The 22444-nt window shown below is 40.1% G+C and overlaps 2 protein-coding genes across 2 annotated transcripts; one reads left to right on the top strand and one right to left on the bottom strand.

Annotated features, from left to right (window-relative positions):
* Positions 1-3071: 3071 nt before the first annotated feature.
* On the bottom strand, positions 3072-3542 carry LOC138895639 (uncharacterized). Its single transcript, XM_070180350.1, has one exon. The coding sequence runs from the start codon at positions 3540-3542 to the stop codon at positions 3072-3074; it is 471 nt and encodes a 156-aa protein (XP_070036451.1).
* Positions 3543-14778: 11236 nt separating this feature from the next.
* LOC104100581 (probable WRKY transcription factor 9) lies at positions 14779-16831 on the top strand. Its single transcript, XM_033657228.2, has 3 exons — positions 14779-15337; positions 15655-15768; positions 15953-16831. Exons 1-3 carry the CDS (start codon positions 15050-15052, stop codon positions 16400-16402), a joined length of 852 nt encoding a protein of 283 aa, XP_033513119.1. The 5' UTR covers positions 14779-15049; the 3' UTR covers positions 16403-16831.
* The last annotated feature ends 5613 nt before the right edge of the window (positions 16832-22444 follow it).

The raw sequence follows: 22444 nt of genomic DNA, 5'->3' as shown, positions 1-22444 counted from the left end.
TTCCAGACAGTGATGTATTTGATATTCTATAATTATTCTATAGATCTTATGACTCAGTTCCACCAGTTTTGGGGTGCGTATTGATGAGATTCTGTTTCGGAAGGTTTTATCAGTTATTCAGTTTTGTTTGGTACCTTTTTAATTATATTCTGTTCAATTGTTATCAAATGTTAGGCTTACCAAGTCATAGAAACAAAGTGCCATCACGACATCCGATGGAAGAAAATTAGGGTCGTGACAGAAAGTGAACAACCAAGACTAACAATCTAACTAAAACATGTAAGGCATGGTAAAAGAAGAAACATAGTACAATAAATCAATTTCCACTCACATGATTTAACCCATGATAATGCATATATACTCGTCACCTTGCATAAACGCCATCCACACATGTAATTCACATAGAAAATAGACCAACTAGTCCTAATTCTCTCAAGTCAAGGTTAAACAGGACACTTACCTCACTCTGCAACTAAATCAATCAATCCACCACGGCCTTGCCTTTTGAACAAGCCTCCAAGCCATCCAAATCTAGCCAATTATTGATCAAACAATTAAAAAAAGCCTTAGAAACTACCCACTAATGAAAAAGGTTCTATCTTGATCATTTTTTAAAAAGTCAACAAAAGTCAACCCTGGTCTCGCTTGGTGAAAATCCGAGATTCGGACCAATACCCGATTACCCATTCACCCCTAGCTGGTTATGTGATTTGTTTTGAAATCCGACCTCAATTTGAGGTCTAAATCCCAATTTTGAAAAATCCCTAAATTCTATCCAAATCCCTAATTTCTACCATGGAAATCCTAGATTTGATGTTAAAAACTCATGAAAAGTAATGGGGAATTGAAAGAAAGTGGATTAGAGTTGCTTACCAATGATTTTGAGAAGAAGAAATTCTTGAAAAATCGCCTCTAGAGTGTTTAGGGTTGAGAAATGGTGTAAATTGAGCTAAGTCCCATTTTTTCCCATCTTTTAACCAACTGCAGGTATGGTATTTGCGAACAATTATTCGCAAATACGACACCCGCAAATGCGAGACACTGGTCGCAAATGTGAATAGTGTATCAGGTGAAAAAATGTTGCAAATGCGACAAAAATCTCGCCAATGTGATATGCCCACTGACCGCAAATGCGAGCTAAGCTTCGCATTTGCGAAGTTGCCTGCCCCCAGCCCCAGATTGCAAAAGCGACCCAAAGGTCGCAAATTCGAACTCCCAGAGTCCGCAAATGCGACATAATTTTCGCAAATGAAAAATACCAACCCACCAGCACTTTATTGCAAATGTGATTTGAACCGTAAATGCGAGATCTGCATACCTGAGACACCAGCAGTTTTGCATCAGCAATTCAAACTTTAACCAAACGCTTCTGTAACATCTGAAACTCACCTGAGCCCCTCGGGCTCCAAACCAAACATCCACACAAGTGTAAAAATATCATACAGACTTATTCACGCGATCAAAGCACCCAAATAACATTTTGAACCACGAATCGGACACCAAAACACATGAAATTCAAAAGGAAACTCAAGAGTAGCTTGAAACACAACCAAGCATCTGATTCCTATCAAACCAACTCGGAATTACACCAAATTTTGCAGACAAGTTACAATAGCAAAACGGACCTACTCTAAGTCCCAAAACCAAAATCCAAACCCGATAACCATAAAGTCAACCTACAGCAAAACCTAAGGAATTTCTAAATATTCAAATTGCCAACTTTCGGTAAAACAAGTCAAATCAACCTAGGGACCTACGAATTCAATTTCGGACATATGCCCAAGTCCAAAATCACAATATGAAGTTACCGGAATCGTCAAAACACCAATCTGGAGTCATTTACCCAAAATATTGACCGTGGTCAACTCTAGCCTTATTTTTAGTCAAAAATTTTATTTTCTTCAAATTTTCACACAAATGCTTTTTGAAAAGTGACACGGACCACACACAAAAACTAAGAAACATAAAATGAAGCTACGGGAGGTCTCAAATCATGAAAATGAAGGCTATTACTTAACATGACCTATCGGGCCGTTATATTCTCCACCTTGACTGGAAAAAAGGTGCGGGTCTCTACTCCTCATATCGGACAAGGACCCCCAAGTAGCCTCCTGAATCGGCTGATCTCTTTAATGCATATTCACAGAAGGAAAACTCTTAGATCTCAACTTTCGAACCTGCCGGTCTAGAACAACCACCGTCTCTTCCTCATAGGACAAATTCTTATCAAGCTAAACAGTGCAAAAGTCCAAAACGTGTGAGTTATCCTCGTGATACTTCCGAAGCATGGAAATATGGAATACCAGATGTACCCCTCCTAGGCTAGGAGGCAAATCAAGCCCGTAAGAAACCTCCCCAACTCTCTCCAAGATCTCAAACGACCTAATAAACTTCGGGCTCAACTTGCCCTTCTTTTCGAACCGCATCACGCCCTTCATTGGAGACACTCGAAGGAGAACCTTCTCACCCACCATATATGCCACATCTCGAACCTTCTGGTCTGCATAAATCTTCTATATGGACTGTACGAAGTCGTTCCTGAATCACTTTAACCTTATCCATAGCATCGCAGACCAAATCAGTGCCCAACAACCTAGCCTCCCTGGGCTCAAACCAACCAATCGGCGAACGACATCACCTCCCAAATAACGTCTCATACGACACTATCTTAATACTTGACTGGTAACCATTGTTGTAGGGAAACTCCGCTAAAGATAAAAACTGACCCCATGAACCTCCGAAATCAATAACACAAGCACGTAGCATGTTCTCCAAGATCTGAATAGAGCGCTCGGACTGTCCATCCATATAAGGAATAAATGTTGAGCTTAGCTTAACCCGTGTGCCCGGCTCACGCTGCACGACTCTCAAAAAATGCGATGTGAATTGCGTGCCTTAGTAAACAATTATGGTAATAGGCACACCGTGAAGGCAGATAATCTCCTAGATGTAAATCTGAGCCAACTACTCTAAAGAATAGGAAGTCGTCACCAGAATAAAGTGTGCAAACTTTGTCAACCGTTCCACAATAACCCAAACTGCGTCATATCTCATCAAGGTCCATGGTAAGCCTACCATAAAATCCATAGTGATACGCTCGCACTTCCACTCCGGTATCCACCTAGTTTCTGATGTTCATACTTCCACTCTGATATCTTCCAATAGTGTTGTTTCATGTCATGGTACATATTTATGACACCTGGGTGAATAGAATAGCGCAAACTGTGAGCCTCTTCAAGGATTGACTCTATCAACTCATCAATATTTGGAACATAGATCCGGCCCTGAAGCCACATAACACCATCATCACCAATCACAACCTCCTTAGCACCACCCCATTGCACTGTATCCTTCAACACCAACAAGTGAGGATCATCAAACTGGAGAGCCTTGATACGCTCTAACAACGATGACTGTGCTATGACACAAGCAAGAACACGACCGGGCTCCGAAATATCCAATCTCACAAACTGATTGGCCAAAGCCTGAACATCCATGGCTAGTGGCCTCTCTACTACCGGTAAATATGCCAAGCTGCCCATGCTCCCAGCCTTTCTATTCAATACATTGGCCACTACATTGGCTTTCCCCCGATGATATAATATGGTGATATCATAGTCTTTCAGCAACACTAACTATCTCTGCTTTCGCAAGGTGATGGAGACATTGATGGTTGGTATAAACCTCACAATGAACGTCGTACAGATAGTGCCTCCAAATCTTCAGCGCGTGAATAATGGTTGCCAACTCTAAGTCATGAACAAGGTAATTCTTCTCATGAACCTTCAAATTCGGAGACGCGTAGGAACTTGCCCTACCTCTTGCATCAATATCTCTCCAAGAGAAATATGCAATACATCATAATACACGGTATAAGATCCCAAACATGTAGGCAACACCATCACTGGAGCTGTAGTCAATGCGTTCTTGAGCTTCTGAAAGCTCAACTCACACTCGTCAAACTATATGAAAAGAGCACCCTTTTGGGTCAACTTGGTCAATGGGGCTGAGATAGATGAAAACCCCTCCACAAACCGGCTATAATAACCTGCCAAGCCCAAGAAGCTTTGAATCTCCGTAGCTGAAGTAGGTCTAGGCCAGTTCTGAACTGTCTCAATCTTCTTATGATCCACTTTAATGTCCTAGGAAGATACAACATGGCCCAAAAAGGCAACCGAGTCCAACCAGAACTCACACTTTGAAAATTTGGCATATAACTGACGATCCCTCAGAGTCTGAAGTACGATCCGAAGATGCTGCTCATGCTCCTCTCGACTGCAAAAATAGACCAAAATATCATCAATGAATACGATCACAAAAGAATCCAGATAGGGCTTAAACACCCAGTCTGTCAAATCCATAAAGACTGCTGGAGCATTAGTCAAGGCAAATGATATCACGAAGAACTCAAATTGACAATACCGAATCCAAAAAGCTATCTTAGGGAGATCTGATGCCCTAATCTTTAACTGATGGTAGCCAGATCTCAAATCAATCTTCAAAACTACCTTAGCACCCTGAAGCTGGTCGAATAAGTCATCAATCCTCAGCAACAGATACTTGTTATTGATAGTGACTTTGTTCAACTACCGCTAATCTATACACATCCTCATAGTTTCATCCATCTTCTGTACAAACAACACCGTTGCACCCTAAGGAGAGACACTAGGTCTAATGAATCCCTTATCAAGTAAATCCTGCAACTGCTCCTTCAATTCTTTAAACTCAATTAAGGCCATATGATATGGTGCGGTAGAAATGGTTTGAATGCTTGGAACTAGATCAATGCAGAAGTCAATATCTCAGTCGGGTGGCATCCCCGAAAAATTTGTAGGAAAACCCCTCGGAACTCGCACACAACTGGCACTGAATCTGTGGAAGGAACCTCCACACTAGGATCACTGATATAGGACAAATATGCCATACATCCTTTCTTAACCATACGCCGAGCCTTCACATAAGAAATGAATCTTCTAGTGGAATGGTCAGGAGTCCCTCTCCACTCCAATTGAAGCAACCCCGACATGGCTAATATCACAGTCTTGGCATGACAATCCAAGAAAGAGTGATAAGGTAACAACTAATCCATGCCTGAGATCACATCAAAATCCACCATATCAAGAATTATAAGATCTACTTTAATCTCATAGCTCCCGATAGAAACCACACATGAGCGATAAACACGATTTTCCATAATAGAATCTTCAACAGGCGTAGACACATAAACATGAGCACTCAAAGAATCACAAGGCATAACCAAATAGGAATCAAAATAGGATGACACATATGAATAAGTGGAGCCCGGATCAAATAAAACTGAGGCATATCTATGGCAAACTAGAACAATACTTCTAATGACCGCTTCAGATGACTTTGCCTCAGGTCTAGTTGGAAATGCTTAGAAATGGGGCTGAGACCTACTACTCTGACCTCTGCCTCTCGGGAGGCCTCTCCCTAGCCGACCTCCACCTTTAATAGCTTGACCACCACCTTGGGCTGCCTGACCCCCCTCTAGCTATCTGAGCGAGAGGTGGGGTAACTAGTGTTGGAACCATGGCACGAGAACTATGATGTGGCATGTTGTCCTGTGACCTAGGACAAAACCTCGCGACATGCCTAAGATCTCCACAAGTATAACAAGTCCTTGGCTATAGAGACTGCTGACCCTGAAAATTACCCTGTCGACCTGAATTAACCATCCTGTCAACTTTGAATTGGAGCCGCACTAACCGGATCTGAAGGTGTGCTGTAGGCTAGCTGCTCAGGACAAGACCCATAAGACCACGACTACCCGAAGCACCGTGGGATACCTAAAGCGTTGGCTAAATCGGCCTGGGAGGATGGCCTCTACCAAATGAACCCCTTCTTCCAGATGAGGAACCACTGAAACCACCAAAATGTCGAGGCCTCTTTTCAAATACCGACTCCCTACCCTAACCACGAATCATCTCAATCCGTCTAGCAATCTCTACCGCCCGTTGGAAAGTAATATCATCCCCAGTCTTCTTGGCCATCCGAGTATGATACCAAAAGTAAGGCCATCAATGAATCTCCTCAATCTCTCCCTCTCAGTAGGAAGCAAGACAACTGCATGGCGAGCTAAATTTATGAATCAGGTCTCGTACTGGGTAACAGTCATGCTACCCTACTAAAGGCGCCCAAACTGTCTGCGGTACTCCTCTCTCAGGGTAAAAGGAATGAACTTCTCCAAAAATAGCTGAGAGAACTGATCCCAAGTGAGTGGATGCGATCCTACTAGTATGGCTCGATCATAGTCCTGCCACCACCTCTTAGCGGAGCCATGCATCTGAAACACCGCTAAGTCAACTCCATTAGACTCCACTATGCCCATGTTGCGCAATACCTCCTGGCAATGGTTAATAAAATCTTGTGGGTCCTCAAAAGGTGTACCACCAAATCGAATAGGAAATAGCTTAGTAAACTTATCCAACCTCATCAACCCCTTGGACGACATAGTGGGCCTCTACATAGGCTGAGTAGCAATAACATGCTAAACTACTCTAGCTGCTGGGACTACCGGAGTCTGATATATGGGGGTCATCTGCTCCAGAGTGTGGGTAGCGAGAAACTGGGCTCCTCTCCCAGCCCTAGAGACAGCTGGTGCAATGAGAAATGCACCTGCTTGGGCCGCACTCTTCATAAAGCCCACCAGATAGACTAGAGCGTCCTGAAGTACTTAAGTAGCAATAAACCCCTTCGGGACGTGAGCTGGTAAAACTAGCACGGTCTGAACAGGAACCTCCTCCTCCTGCTCGATCTGAAGCTCTGCAGTAGGTGGTGTTGCACGTGCTATAGGCTGAGCTCTGCCTCTGCCTCAGGCTCGACCTTGGCCCTGGCCTATACCTATGGTAGTGGCTACAGCCTGGGGCTCAGGCTCCGGCTTAGGCTCCGGCTCCGGCTCGGCTGTGGATGTTGTGTGTGTCCTTGCCATCTGCGAGAGAACAATAATAGAATGGTTCAAACATTCGCGATAGAATAATCGCACGATAGAGAAAGAAAGAAGTGACATTTCCTAAAGCTCTATAGCCTCTATAAATAAGTACAGACATCTCTATACCGTTCCTCCAGACTCTACTAAGCTTGTTCATGACTAGTGAGACCTAAGCAACCTAGTGCTCTGATAACAACTTGTCACAACCCGGTATCCTAACCTCGGGGCCGTGATGGCACCTAACATCCACTTACTATGCAAGCCAACATTAGTACACAATAATCATTTTTAGATAATTGAAAGCAGTATAATAAGAGTTAAAGCTACAAGATTTCATAATAGACATAATAATTCCAACACCAACTGGCCAAACCCAGAATCTGGTGTCACAACTTCATGAGCATGCTAAGATTTTTTACAACCAATGTTTGAGGGAAATACAACTGTTCGAAATAGAATAAACAGTAAAACTAGGTAAGAGAGGGGACTTCAGGGACTACGATAGCCATGTAGGTCTACCTCAAGTCTTCAAATGTAGATGTGATCGGGGTAGCAACTCTATTAAATGCCGCTAGGACCAACTCAAGAATTTTCACAAGAAGCGTAGAAGTATAGCATGAGTACAACTGATCCAATATACTCGATAACTGTCAAGCCAAACCTCGACGAGGTAGTGACAAGGCTGTGACAATACACCTACTAAAACTTGTACAGATATATACATAAAGCAAAAGAACTACATACCAGATTGAGCATTTAAAATATTAACGGGGAGGGAACATGAAAAAGGGGGTAAGATCAGAACAGTAAGTGTAAATCACTGATTAGCCTCTTTACGAAATAAACGACAATGCAGCCAAATAATTCACAAATTCGAAAATCACGTAAAGCAATGAAATCATCAATGGCATGGCATAAGCCTTTGTGCTTTTACTCTCATCATCACCATGTAATAAGATAAATGCAATGGCGCGGCATCACTATTCGTGTTTTTACTCTCATCCTCACCATGTAATAATGATATGATAAAAGAAATGGCACGGCATCATCCTTCGTGCCTTTATTCTCATCCTCACGTGATTATGATATATGATCATGTTAAATGATAATGAAGCAATCATGTGCATGGCATAACCCTTCATGCTTTAATCCTCACAATCACTCAATCAATTACAATAATATGCATTTATGGTACGACAACACTCTTCGTGCTTTCACTCTTCCTCACCAAGCAACAACAATAACCCAAGGTATCTAATAAGATGAGAAACTAATTTTAACTTCAATCGTGGAGCTATGATATACAAATTCAACTTTCGATATCCCAACCACTTCAAATTAATCAATACCACCAAAGTGAACAACCAAGAATAACAATCTAACTAAAGCATAGAAGGCATGGTAAAAGAAGTAACATAGTACAATAAATCAATTATCAACCGCGTGCTTTAACCCATGACGACGCATATATACTCGTCACCTTGCATATACGCCTTCCCCACATGTAATTCATATAGCAAATAGACCAACTAATACTAATTTTCTCAAGTCAAGGTTAAACACGACACTTACCTCACTCCGCAATCAAATCAATCAATAAACCACGGCCTTGCCTTTCGAACAAGCCTTCAAGCTAACCAAATCTAGTCAGTATCGATCACACAGTTCAAAATAAGCTTTAGAAACTACCCACAAATGAAAAAGGTTCAATCTTGATCATTTTTTAGAAAGTCAACAAAAGTCAACCCCAGGCTCGCTTGGTCAATATATGAGATTCGGACCAAAACCCGTTACCCATTCACCCTCGAGCTCGGTTATGTGATTTGTTTTGAAATCAAACCTTAATTTGAGGTCTAAATCTCAATTTTAAAAAATTCCCAAATTCTACCCAAATCCCTAATTTCTACCATAGAAATCCTATATTTGGTGTTAGAAACTCATGAAAAGTAATGGGGAATTGAAATAAAGTGGATTAGAGTTGCTTACAATAATTTTGAGAAGAAGAAATTCTTAAAAACTCGCCTCTAGAGTGTTTAGGGTTGAGAAATGGTGTAAAATGAGCTAAGTCCCATTTTCTCCATCTTTTACCCAGCTGCAGGTGTCGCATTTACGAATAATTGTACGCAAATGCGATGCCCGTAAATGCGAGACATTGGATGCAAATGCGAATAGTGTATCAGATGTACAAATGTCGCAAATGCGACAAAAACCTCGCAAATGAGACAAAAACCTCGAAAATGCGATATGCCCACTGTAGACGATTGAATTTTATTTGAGTTTAAATCCATTAAATATTTTGGACCATATGCTAAATTCAAAGACATGTTAGCCCAAACAAGGATTTCGGGCTAGTATAATTGAATTTATTATTTAAATCCAATATACGTATATGAATTTAATTAAGAGCCCGAGTTAATTGGGCTAGTTCATCTTGTCAGACTTCAAATGATAAGCCCAAGGCCCATGCCACGTGTCAAATGACATGGCGCGGCAAGTCAAATCAAGGACCACTAAAATCATGCCACGTGCATAAGTGATGTAGCATGCCAAGTCAAATGTAAGGACTAATCAAATGTCGCCAAATATTCAAATGACATGGTTCAACCAATTATATGCAAGCTTATCACATAGCTTTGGTGATAGGTTCGATGACTCAAGTTGGCCAATCAAAATGGAGGAAAAAGATATGTGTTTATCACAAGTTCCTCTCCTACAACTATAAATAGGGGTCTCCATAAGGCCAAAAACAACAAGATAAAAATACATATTGAAGCTCTCCTCTACATTGGTGATTCGCAAGTCTTCCGCATAGCAAGAAGTCATCGTCTCCAAGAGGTGAGCTGAAAGTTTTCATCCTCCACGTTTGTGATCAAAGACTAGCTCCACATTCGTGGTCAAATCCCAACAACAAGTGGTCCATCAATTCAAGAACAAACGAAGCTCTCGAATTGATGGTCGTGAGGAGAAGAATCAGAGGATTACATCTTTTAACTTAAGATTATTCAAAGATTGTAACCCGCATAAATTATTGTCATGACCCGAAATTCCCACCTTCGGGACCGTGATGGTGCCTAACATTTCACTTGCTAGGAAAGCCTATGTTAGAATAATCTTAACTATTTTTAAACAAATTAAATTAAACGGAAGTCAATTACTAAAATAAAGTGCGGAAGACCATAACTACCGAATCATCAAAATACATCCCCGAATCTGCTGTCACAAGTGCATTGCTACTAGAATAATACAAATAAAGGTCTGAATAAAATTCAAGATATTTGCAACCTAGTACACAGCTAAGATAAGATAGAAGGGGACTTCAGAACTGCGGACGTTGTGCAGTTATACCTCAAGTCTCCTCTGGGTAGCTGAATCCCAGCAAGTCTATGGTATTCCATTGGGATCAACTCCAAAATCTGCACGACAAGTGCAAAGTGTAGTATGAGTACAACCGACCCAATGTACTCCGTAAGTGTCGAGCCTAACGTCGACGAAGTAGTGACGAGGCTATGGTAGGACACATACGTAAACAACCTGTACAAGTATATACGAATACGAAAAAACAATAAGTACAATCAATAACACTTTATAAATTTGGGAGGGAACATGCGAAGGGGAATGATACAGAAATTTCAGCAGGATAAGTGTCACGTAGAAACCAATTAATTAATCAACAATAAATGAGCAATTGATAATATAAAAATGGCACGGCACCACCCTTCATGCTTTTACTCTCATTCCTCCCATAAACTGATAAATAAATAATAATAATTGGCACGGCATCACCCTTCGTGCTTTAACTCTCTCTTGGAACGGCATCACCCTTCGTACTTTTATACTATGTAAAAATGGCACGACATCACCCTTCGTGCTTTTACACTCTGTGAAAATGGCACAGCATCACCCTTCGTGCTTTTACTCTCAAAATTGACACGGCAACACCCTTCGTGCTTTTATATTGTTTCTCACCATGACAATGATAGTATAAATAATAAAAATGGAATGACATTACCCTTCGTGCTTTCATACTCTTTCTCACCATATTGAACAATAAATAAAGCAATAATAATTTAATGAATAATGATCAAATAATCAATAATAAACTTAAACATGAATATCTTAATTAAATAAGCAATTATTCAAAATAAAATAAATTCCTCTAGCATGCTTTGACTCAACCACAACGCATAAGTACTCGTCACCTCACATATACGTTGTACCCGCACATTAAATCATGTAATAAATAGACAATTAAATCCTACTCTCTCAAGTCAAGGTTAACCACGACACTTACCTCGCTTTGCAACCAAATTTAAGGTTCCAATAAACCTTTACCTCGTGAATTTGTGTCCGAAATTCTCAAATCTAGTCATAAACAATTCAATATACTTAATATAAATCGTAGGAATTAATTACATATGAATTTACTAATTTTCCGGATTAAAATCTGAAATTCATCTCAAAAATCAATAGTAGAGCCCACATCTCGAATCTCAAAAAAACTTACAAAATCCGAACACCCGTTCCGAGATGAGTCCAACCATAACAAAATTATCAAATTCCGATGTCAAATGGACATTCGAATCTTAAATTTTCATTTTTGGAAAGTTTTACAAAAATTTCAATTTCTTCAATCTAAATCCGAAATAAATGATGAATATAGACATGTATTCATGAAATATAATCACTTTTGGTTATAGAACACTTACCCAATTCAAAGTCGTGAAAAATAACTTTGAAATCGCCTAAATTCGAGACTCAAAACTCAATAATGAGTAAAAATGGTTAACTTCCGATTTTATGGGTTTTGTCGAGGCTTTTCGCATCTGCGGACACTTGACCGCATCTGCGATTCCGCTTTTGCGGAAATTGGGTCACTTCTGCGGACTGGGTCACTTATGCGGACAAGAGTCCATTTCTCCGGACAAGAGTCCGCTTCTGCGGATTCGCTTCTGCGAAGAAGCGTCCGCTTCTGTGCAAGGCTGCCCCTTCCCCCTTTTCTCGCTTCTACGATGCGTGGGCCGCTTCTGCGGTCGCTCTTCTGCGACACCCCGTCCGCTTCTGCGAGGCATGGCTCGCTTCTGCGAGCTCGCATCTGCGGTCCAAAATTCGCACGTGTGATTACACGAGAAGGCCAAAATTTCAGATTTTTCCTTAAATCCAAATTTTGATCTATTAATCATCCGGAATCCACCCGAGGCCCCCGGGACCTCAACAAAATAGACCAACAAGTCCTAAAATATCATACGAACTCAGTTGAAACCTCAAATCATATCAAACAACGCTAAAACCACGAATCATATCCTAATTCAAGCTTAAGGAACTTAAGAATTTTTAACTTCTACATTCGATGCCGAAACCTATTAAATCAAGTCCGATTGACCTCAAATTTTTTTACACAAGTCATACATGACATAACGGACCTATTAAAATTTTTAGAATCAGATTCTGACCCCGATATCAAAAATTCAAATCCGTGGTCAAATTTTGGAAATCTTTAGCCTTTAAATTTCTTGTTTCCGTTAAATGGCCATAACTTGAGCTAGGGACCTCCAAATTAAATTTCGGGTATACGTCCAAGTCGAAAATCACGATACGGACCTACTGAAACTGTCAAAATACTGATCCGGGTCTGTTTGCTCAAAATATTGACCGACGTCAACTCAATTGAGTTTTGAAGCTCTATTTCATATTTTAATCCATTTTTCACATAAAAACTTTGCGGAAAATTATACGGACTATGCACGCAAGTTGAAAAATGATGAATAGTGCTTTTCGAGGTTTTAGAACATAGTAATGAATGTTTAAATTAAAGATGATATTTTTGGTCATCACAATTATTGAAATTGAATTACTTTTATTTGTCGCTATATTTTTTGTCTAGATTATTATTTTCAGGAACGAAATTTTAGTTGTTACACCAAGTATACAAAATTTACGACCTGCTAAATTGACTGAAAAAAGCCTCCCTAGGCAATAATGTCAATAAAATAACAATTCTCGAATGTTTATGGAAATGGTCCACAACTTTGGAAAGATGCACAAGCTCGGGATGTTACTTGCAAATATGGACAAAAGCACTTTCTGAATACTTAATTCTCTTATTATCAATTATCATCATTATCAAAATTCCTATCATCAACATTATTAATACAACTTAATAGTATATATGTGTAATGAATTTTGGATAGGTTGACTTGTTGTTTGTCCCTTGAAGTGGAGACTGTAGATACTATGAGTTGGAAATGCTGGAAATATTTCTTATTTCCATATTATTCGCTCGAAACACAAGTATCATACAAGATAATAATACCTTAACCTGCGTCATTACAGATCCCAATAAACAAAAATTCAACTTCGTTCTTTGTCTTTTCTTTTTTCTCTTAATTAAGCAGTTGATTTTTTATTTTATTTTTTTGGAAAATCATCTTTCTATGCCATGATACTTTGCCTATTGAACTTATATATGCAGTAAAGTCGGTTGAAATCTAAACTACAAGTACATTAATAATATAATTTGGAAAATATATTTACCTACTTAATCACCATTAGAAATGAGACCATTTTAGGAGAAAAGAAAGAGTGAAGTTACAATCTTTACCTTCTAATGATTTCTACAAAGTTGAATGAAACTGAAATCAAGATTTGATTTCGGAAAAAGAATGCAGAATAAATAATTCGAGCATTTGAAGTAGATCTTTAGCGGCACACCTTTATTTAAAAGGACAATCTAGTGCACTTATTTCTAGTTATGTACGATGTTGTTAGTCGAATAGTTTTACCCTCTATCCTTTAGTGCCCCTATTATTAGCATCTTTAATTTGATTACTTTTGCAATAGGGTTTGAATTTTCAAGTGGAAATGTTCATGTTTGAAACATGATACTACTTAGAAAAAATCAAATTCAATAACTGGACGGCTTTAAAAGTCTAAATGTATTTGTCGTTTGTATGAACAAGATTAATGGACAAAACTAAAGCATAGTCGAGTAATTTGTCAATATGTAAGAATATTGAGAGGGGATGCTCAAGTGTTGCCAGACTGTCTGTCAATATGTAAGAATATCTTAATTAGTTTTGCCTTACTACTACCTCTAATTACCTTGTATTAATAGGTTAATTAAAGTCAACACTTAGATGTGTCCTTATATATCTAATTATTCTCATTTGAGACGTTGGAATTGACTTTGGTGCCCCAAAAGCAGCATAAATAGCGAGTTTAAGAAAGTTATATAGTAATAAATAAAGAGAAGAAGACAAGTTAATAGCCCAACGTTTTCTCTCTTCCATATGGACAACAGCAGAAAATTTGGAAGTGATGAAAAGATAGAGACAATTGATCTTTCCTTGAAGCTTGATCATGAAGAGCTATCAAATGAAGTCAATTCATCAAGAGAAGTGTCACAATTTGATGCAAAAATACAAAGTAAAGAAAAAGAATTTGGAAAGAACTCGAAAAGAGAAGAGGTACACATTCAATCACTTGCAATATTTTCTTATAAGCTTCTTATATTGTTCTTGACTACGTACGAGGACTAATTAAAGTTTGTTCTTTTGTAGTATCAGTTCTCGGTGTTACAAAAGGAGATGAACATGATGAAAGAGGAGAACAAGGTACTAAGGGAGGCAGTAGAGCAAACAATGAAAGATTATTATGACTTACAAAAGAAATTCTCAAATACTCAACAAAACAAGGCAAGAAGGTAAACTTAGCTACCTGCATGAATTATAAAAGAAAACGAATGCGTTAAGGCGTAACGGCTCATATTATATGCCCTTGCTTCTTGCCTTATATATCTTTTACTACTAAGAAACTAATCTAAGTAGAAATCCTTCTTTCTCAAAATTAATTTTTTCCCTATTTGTTTTAGTGAAATAAGGGGCGCTAACGAGCTAACTTGTCAAATGAATATTCAGGGATCTCTGTTGTTCATAGATAGATGATCTTGAAACAATACTGATTTGGCTATAATTCAAGCGTAATTTGTTGTATATAAAGTTAACCAAATTATGAAGGGTTTGTTTTATTTTCTGTTCTTTTCGATTGTAGGATCCTAAAGATTTGCTTTCACTTCATGGAACTTACTGTATTGATTTTGATATGAATAAGAGGACACATTCACCAGCATCACAAGAAAATGATATTGGAGATGGTGAATTAGCGTTGTCTTTGACACTATTAAGTAGTGGTAGCAATGCAAGCAAAGTAGAAGCAGATGAAGAAAGAAAAAAGAAACAAGAAGATGCCACAACCACTGGATATTTGCCAATACAAAGTAGTAATAATTCACATGGAAGCAACTTTGGAGGAATTACAAGTCAAGTGATGAATTCTCCTCCAAATAGAAAAGCTAGGGTTTCAATCCGGGCAAAATGTGAAGCTGCCACAGTAAGTTGAATTGTACCAACATATATAACTTAATTGTCGAATTTAACTTATATAAAGTGACAATGAAAATAATTTTTTGTTGTCTCTGTGTATTTTATAGTGAATAACCTCCCTTCCCTTGTTTTTGGAGTTACTAGTTCCATTTTTCTTTTTCTTTTTCTTTTTTGTGGACACAATTACCTCTTGTTATCATTTATCTGACCTGATAGTCAGTACTGTCAAAATTCTTTTACAATGTCAATATATAGAATTTAATTCTTTTTGGAATAACATAAAAAAATGCAGAAGTAATAATTAAAAAAAATCATATTTTTCAGATGAATGATGGCTGCCATTGGAGGAAATATGGTCAAAAAATTGCTAAAGGAAATCCTTGTCCTAGAGCTTATTATCGTTGCACTGTGGCTCCTGGATGCCCAGTAAGAAAGCAGGTTAGCAAATAAATTCTTGACTTAATTTTTGGAATTATATATGGCTTGGAATTATATATGGCACTTTATTCGAGGTCAGCGTTCCCCGATCAAACTAATTTATATATATGTAAAAGGAAAAATACAGATAGAATTGAATATATAGTATTTAGAAACCATGTTACTTATTAAGCCTTTTGATTAGGTGCAAAGATGTGTGGAGGACATGTCAATATTGATCACAACATATGAAGGAACACATAACCATCCACTTCCTGTGGCAATGGCATCAACAGCAGGTTCCTTCACTTTGGTGGATTCAAGCATTAATCCTCTTCTTTCTAATGGAACTTCCAACTTATTAAACGAAACATTTTTCCCTTCCCCATATCATATTATCAACTCTTCTTCATCTCCTTATACTTCCAATCTGAGAAACAATCTTTATAACCATGAACAATATCCCATTGTTAATTCTTTTTCAAACACTTCATTATCTGAAGCAGCTCAATTGGGCAATTCTTGGTTTCCCAAACCAAGCAATTATGAAAGGAATACAATTGGCAATAATATTTTTACTGCTTATAAGCTAGCTGATATTATTCATAATGAGATGGGACCACAATTTGAGGGAAATAACAATAATTATATGTAATTATGGCTAATATTTTGGCTAATGGAGTCCATCTTACGTAAGCATAAGTATCTTTGCAAAGTGTAGACTTTGTTGGCAATATTCTTTGGGACCCAAAAATATTGTATTGTGTGGTGGACATCATTTGCACAAGTTGTATCTCTTCTTTTACACCTAAGAGACCAAGACTTTTTTGCCTATAAAAGGGAAGGCCATTAGTTCATTTTAGACACACCAACAAGACTTGACTCTTCATTTCTTGTTTTTTTTATTTCTTCCTTTATTAAGAGTGTTTTGTATGAGAGTTGAGTATTGGGAAGCACTTGTGTGAACCATTTCTTTGGAGTGATCTTGTGAGGTTATTCTCTTAGGGTATTTGGGATTAATTAGAGTATTTACTCTAATTTTGTACTCTCTTTTGTATTCTTATTGGTATAGTAAAATTGTTCTTCTCCGCTTGTGGACGTAGGTCACACTGACCGAACCACGTTAAATTTGTGTCTTCTTTATATTCTTTAATTGCTGTTGTTATCAACTTCCATTGTCTTTGTTATTGTCGTTATACCGTTGTTTGGCTAAATTTCGTACTACCCGAGTTTCCGATCCTAATAAACTGGTATCAGAGCCGGTCTAACCGGGTTTGGTTCCGTAGCCAATATGACTTTAACAAAGACTTATGTTGAGAAATTTGATCGAAGTTGTCACGACCCAAATTAACCTTCCGTAAGGTGTCGTGATAGCACCTAGTCTTTGCAACTAGGTAAGCCTAATATTACGAAAAATATAAAGAAAAACACAATATTTTAAAGATAAATAACATATTGTGAATAGCCAAGAGTAGTACCACTCGGAATATACAAAATAATTCCCCAAGACCCGGAATATCACTAAGTCACAAGCTGCTATAATCTATGTTGCTCTACACAAAAGTCTGAAGATAATAAAGAAAGTCTCTAGGCGAGGGAGTAGAAGGGAACTCCGAGGATCTGCGGAGCAGAAGTACCTTGAAGTCTCCTAGAATCAGCAGCACGCACTAACCCCGAGGCTGATAGCTTGCACCTGGATCTGCACACGAAAATATGTGCAGGAAAGGGCATGAGTACACCACAATGGTACCTAGTAAGTGCCAAACCTAACCTCGGTCGAGTAGTGACGAGGTCAGGTCAAGGCCCTACTGGAGTAAATATAATAAATTAAACAGTAAAAGATATAAGTAAAATTTACGGTAACACAGTTAAAGAAATTCTCGAAAATTTAACAATTAAGGGAGTACTTGGCTCAGAACAAGGTAAACACAGTGGAGAATCTCCCGGGATACCGTCCCGTAGTTCCAAATGAATATGCAGTACAGGGGGATCTCCCGAAATATGTCCGTAGTCCCAAAGTAAATATGCAATGCTGGGGAATCTCTCGAAATACGTCCGTAGTCACAAAGTAAATATGCAGTATAGGGGGATCTCCCGGAGTACGTCCGTAGTCCCAAAGTAAATATGCAGTGCTGGGGGATCTCCCAGAATACGTCCGTAGTCCCAAAGTAAATATGCAGTACAGGGGGATCTCCCGGAATACGTAAATATGCAGTACAGGGAGGATCTCCCGAAATACGTCCGTAGTCCCAATTTAAATATGCAACACAAGATGAAATGGCAGGTATGACATGGAGTTATACAGTTTATACTGAACACATATAAAGAAAGTAGGAACTTAACTAAGCATGGCGTACAGAATGTCAAATAGGCAGTTAAAATACGTAAGCATGCTTCTTTAGTCTAAGTTTAACAATTAAACGTATTAGTGCAATTTAATAACAAAAAAAAAACAGTTTATGATTTAGAAAGGAAAAAATGGAATTTTTGCAATAATAGCCCCTGTACGTACTCGTCACCTCACGTACACGACGTCCACACATCAATTATTATCAAACATCTTAAAGGAAAGTCCCCAATACAAGGTTATGCAAGCCACTTATCTCGAGCCGCTTAAATCAATTCGATATCACGTTCTTGCCACGAGTATCCGACTCCAAATGGCCCGAATCTATTCAAATTAATTTCATAATGTAAATATAACTACAAGTAACTAATTTAGCTAATTAATTCGAAGCTAAAGCGTGAAATCAGGGAAAACGCCAAAAAAGTCTCCCCGGGACCACGTCTCGGAATCGGGTAAAAATTATAAATTTTGAACACCCATTCACTCACGAGTCTAACCATATCAAATTTACTAAAATGCGACACCAAATGGTCCTCCAAATCCTCAAATCAAACTTCCAAATCCTTAGCCTCCAACTTCTAATTTTTCACCTTAAATACACACTAACTAGGTGAGAAAATACATGGTAAAGCAAGATTATTGATAAAAAATAAGCACAAGGGACTTACCTCAAGAAATGCCTCGAAAATGCCCTCAAATATCGCCCTAAACATAGTTTGCAAAGTCAAAAATGACAAAAATCGCGAAGCCCTTCGGTTTTAACCACTGCCCAGGTATTTTCGCACCTGCGGAACCTGGGCTCGCACCTGCGGGTGCGCTTGTGTGAAAAAAGTGCGCATCTGCACAATTCACTTGCCCCCCTCTGCCTTCACACCTGCGACTAAAGGGCCGCACCTGCGCGTGCGCGCCTGCGAAAATCCCCTCCGCTTCTGCCTAACTTGCGCACTTGCAAACAGTCTTGCGCATATGCGGGCATCACAGATGCGTCCTTTTCCCACGCACCTGCGACCCCAGACCAGTCCACCCAACTTCGCTTCTGCGCCAATTTTCTCGCACCTGCGGGCAGCCTTGCGCAGGTGCGATTGTAGCAGAACCAGCAAAAACACCAGATATTTCCTAAGTCCAAATTCATTCCGTTAAGCATCCGAAACATACCCGAGTCCCCCGGGACCTCAGCCAAACCTACAAACCAATCTTATAACACCATACAAACTTAGTCGAGCCTTCAAACCATATCAAACAACACCAAAATCATGAATTAAGCACGGATTCAAACCTAAGAATTTAAAATTTTCCAAATTCTACAAACGACGCCGAACCACATCAAATCTAGTCCGAATGACCTCAAATTTTACATATAGGTCACAAATGACACTACAAACCTACAGCCACCTTCGGAATTTCATTCCGAGCTCGATATCAAAATTTCCACTATCGGACGAAATCGTCGAAAAACTAACTTTCGCCAATTCAAGCCTAAATCTACTACATACCTCCAAAACATATTTCGGATGCGTTCCCAACCCCAAAATCACTCAACGGAGCTAACGGAGTCCACGGAATTCCATTCCGGATCTGTCTTCACAAAGTTCCGACTACGATCCAAACTCCAAGGCTTAAACTCACAACTAGGGACTAAGTGTCCCAAAACTCTCTGAATTCCATAACCAATCACTCCGGCAAGTCTCAATAGCGGAAACAAACGTGGGGAAAATAGTTATTAGGGGATCGGGGCTCAAATTCTCAAAACGACCGGCCGGGTCGTTACATCCTCCCCCTCTTAAAACAATCGTTCGTCCTCAAACGAGTATAAAGACATACCTGAAACTATGAAAATATGAGGGTACTGGCTGTGCATATCGTGCTCGGTCTCCCAAGTCGCCTCCTCGACCGGATGACCCCTCCACTGGACCTTTACTGAAGCAATATTCTTTGACCTGAGCTTTCTGACCTGCCTGTCCAAAATGGCTACTGGCTCCTCAACATAAGATAGATCTTTGTCCAATTGGACTGAGCTGAAATCCAATACATGAGTCGGATCACCGTGATACTTCCGGAGCATTGACACGTGGAATACTAGGTGAACTCCTGCTAGGCTGGGAGGCAAGGCAAGCTCATAAGCAACCTCTCCAACTCGCCGCAATATCTCAAAAGGATCAATGAACCTCGGGCTCAACTTGCCCTTCTTCTCGAACCTCAGGACGTCCTTCATAGGAGATACTCGAAGCAATACCCGCTCACCAACCATACATGCCAAATCACGAACCTTCCGGTCTGCATAACTCTTCTGCCTGGACTGGGCTGTGCGAAGTCTCTCCTGAATCACCTTCACCTTATCCAGGGCATCCTGGACCAAGTCGGTACCCAATAATCGGGCCTCGCCCGGATCAAACCATCCCATTGAGGACCGGCACTGCCTACCATACAAAGCCTCACACAGTGCCATCTGAATGCTGGACTGGTAACTGTTGTTGGTCCTATGATCCTCCAAACTCCATTACACAGGCATAAAGCATATCCTCAAGAATCTGAATCGTGCGCTCGAACTGCCCGTCCGTCTGAGGGTGAAAGGCTGTGCTCAGCTCCACCCTAGTACACAACTCCTGCTGCACGGCTCTCCAAAACCGTGATGTGAACTGTGTACCTCTGTCTGAAATGATGGATACTGGAATACCATGAAGGAGGACAATATCTCTGATATAAATCTCAGCCAATCTCTCAAAAGAATAAGTGGTCAACACTGGAATAAAATGAGCTGACTTGGTCAGCCGATCCACGATCACCCAAATAGTATCGAACCTTCTCAAAGTCCGTGGAAGTCCAACTACAAAGTCCATGGTGATCCGCTCCCACTTCCACTCTGGGATCTCTAACCTCTGAAGTAATCCATCCGGCCTCTGGTGCTCATATTTGACCTGCTAACATTTGAGACACTTGGCCACAAACCCAACTATATCTTTCTTCATCCTCCTCCACCAGTAGTGCTGTCTCAAATCCTGATACATCTTCGCGGCACCAGGATGAATGGAGTACCGCGAGCTGTGGGCCTCCTCGAGAATCAACTCCCGAAGTCCATCTACATTGGGCACACAGATCTGGCCCTGCATCCTCATCACACCGTCATCACCAATAGTCATATCTCTAGCATCACCTCGCCGAACCCTATCCTGTAGAACTAGAAGATGAGGATCATCATACTGGCGCTCCCTGATACGGTCATAAAGAGAAGACCGAGCAACCACACAAGCTAATACCCGGCTAGGCTCTGAAATATCAAATCTCACGAACTGGTTGGCTAAGGCCTAAACATCCAAGGCTAAGGGCCTCTCAGCTGCCGGAAGATATGCCAAACTCCCCAAACTCTCTGCCCGGCGACTCAAGGCGTCGGCCACTACATTGGACTTCCCCGGGTGGTATAATATAGTGATATCATAGTCTTTAAGTAGCTCCAACCACCTCCGCTGATGCAAATTAAGGTCCTTCTGCCTGGACAAGTACTGCAAACTCCGGTGGTCGGTGTAAATCTCACAGGGAACACCGTACAAATAATAACGCCAGATCTTCAGGGCGTGAACAATAGCTGCTAACTCGAGATCATGAACCGGATAATTCTTCTCATGCACCTTTAACTTTCTATATGCGTAGGCAATCACCTTACCGTCCTGCATCAATACCGCTCCAAGTCCAATCCTCAAGGCATCATAATAGACAGTGTAGGACCCTGAACCTGTAGGCAATACTAATACTGGGGTTGTAGTCAAAGTTGTCTTGAGCTTCTGAAAGCTCTCCTCACACTCCTCTGTCCACCTGAATGGAGCACCCTTCTGGGTCAGCCTGGTCATAGGTGCTTCAATGGATGAAAATCCCTCTACAAAGCGACGGTAATATCCCGCCAAACCAAGAAAACTTCGGATCTCTATAGATGAGGACGGCATGGGCCAACTCTGCACTGCTTCAATCTTCTTCAGATCTACCTTGATCCCATCACAAGACACTATGTGGCCCAAGAATGCCACTGAATCAAGCCAGAATTCACACTTAGAAAATTTTACATACAATTTCTTCTCCCTCAAAGTCTGAAGCACGGTCCTCAGGTGTTTCTCATGATCTTCCCGAGACCGGGAATATACCAGGATATCGTCAATAAACACAATGACGAAGGAATCAAGATAAGGTCGGAACACACTGTGCATCAAATGCATAAAGGTTGATGGGGCATTGGTCAGCCCAAATGACATGACAAGAAACTCATAGTGACCATATCTGGTCTTGAAAGCAGTCTTTAGGATGTCCGGCTCCCGAATCTTCAACTGCTGATAGCCAGAACGCAAGTCAATCTTGGAAACCACC

Source organism: Nicotiana tomentosiformis, chromosome 7 (genome assembly GCF_000390325.3).
Source record: "Nicotiana tomentosiformis chromosome 7, ASM39032v3, whole genome shotgun sequence".
In the NCBI taxonomy this organism is placed as follows: Eukaryota; Viridiplantae; Streptophyta; class Magnoliopsida; order Solanales; family Solanaceae; genus Nicotiana; species Nicotiana tomentosiformis.
The sequence above is the reverse complement of the archived record's forward strand: the minus strand, read 5'-3'. Positions and strand labels throughout refer to the sequence as shown.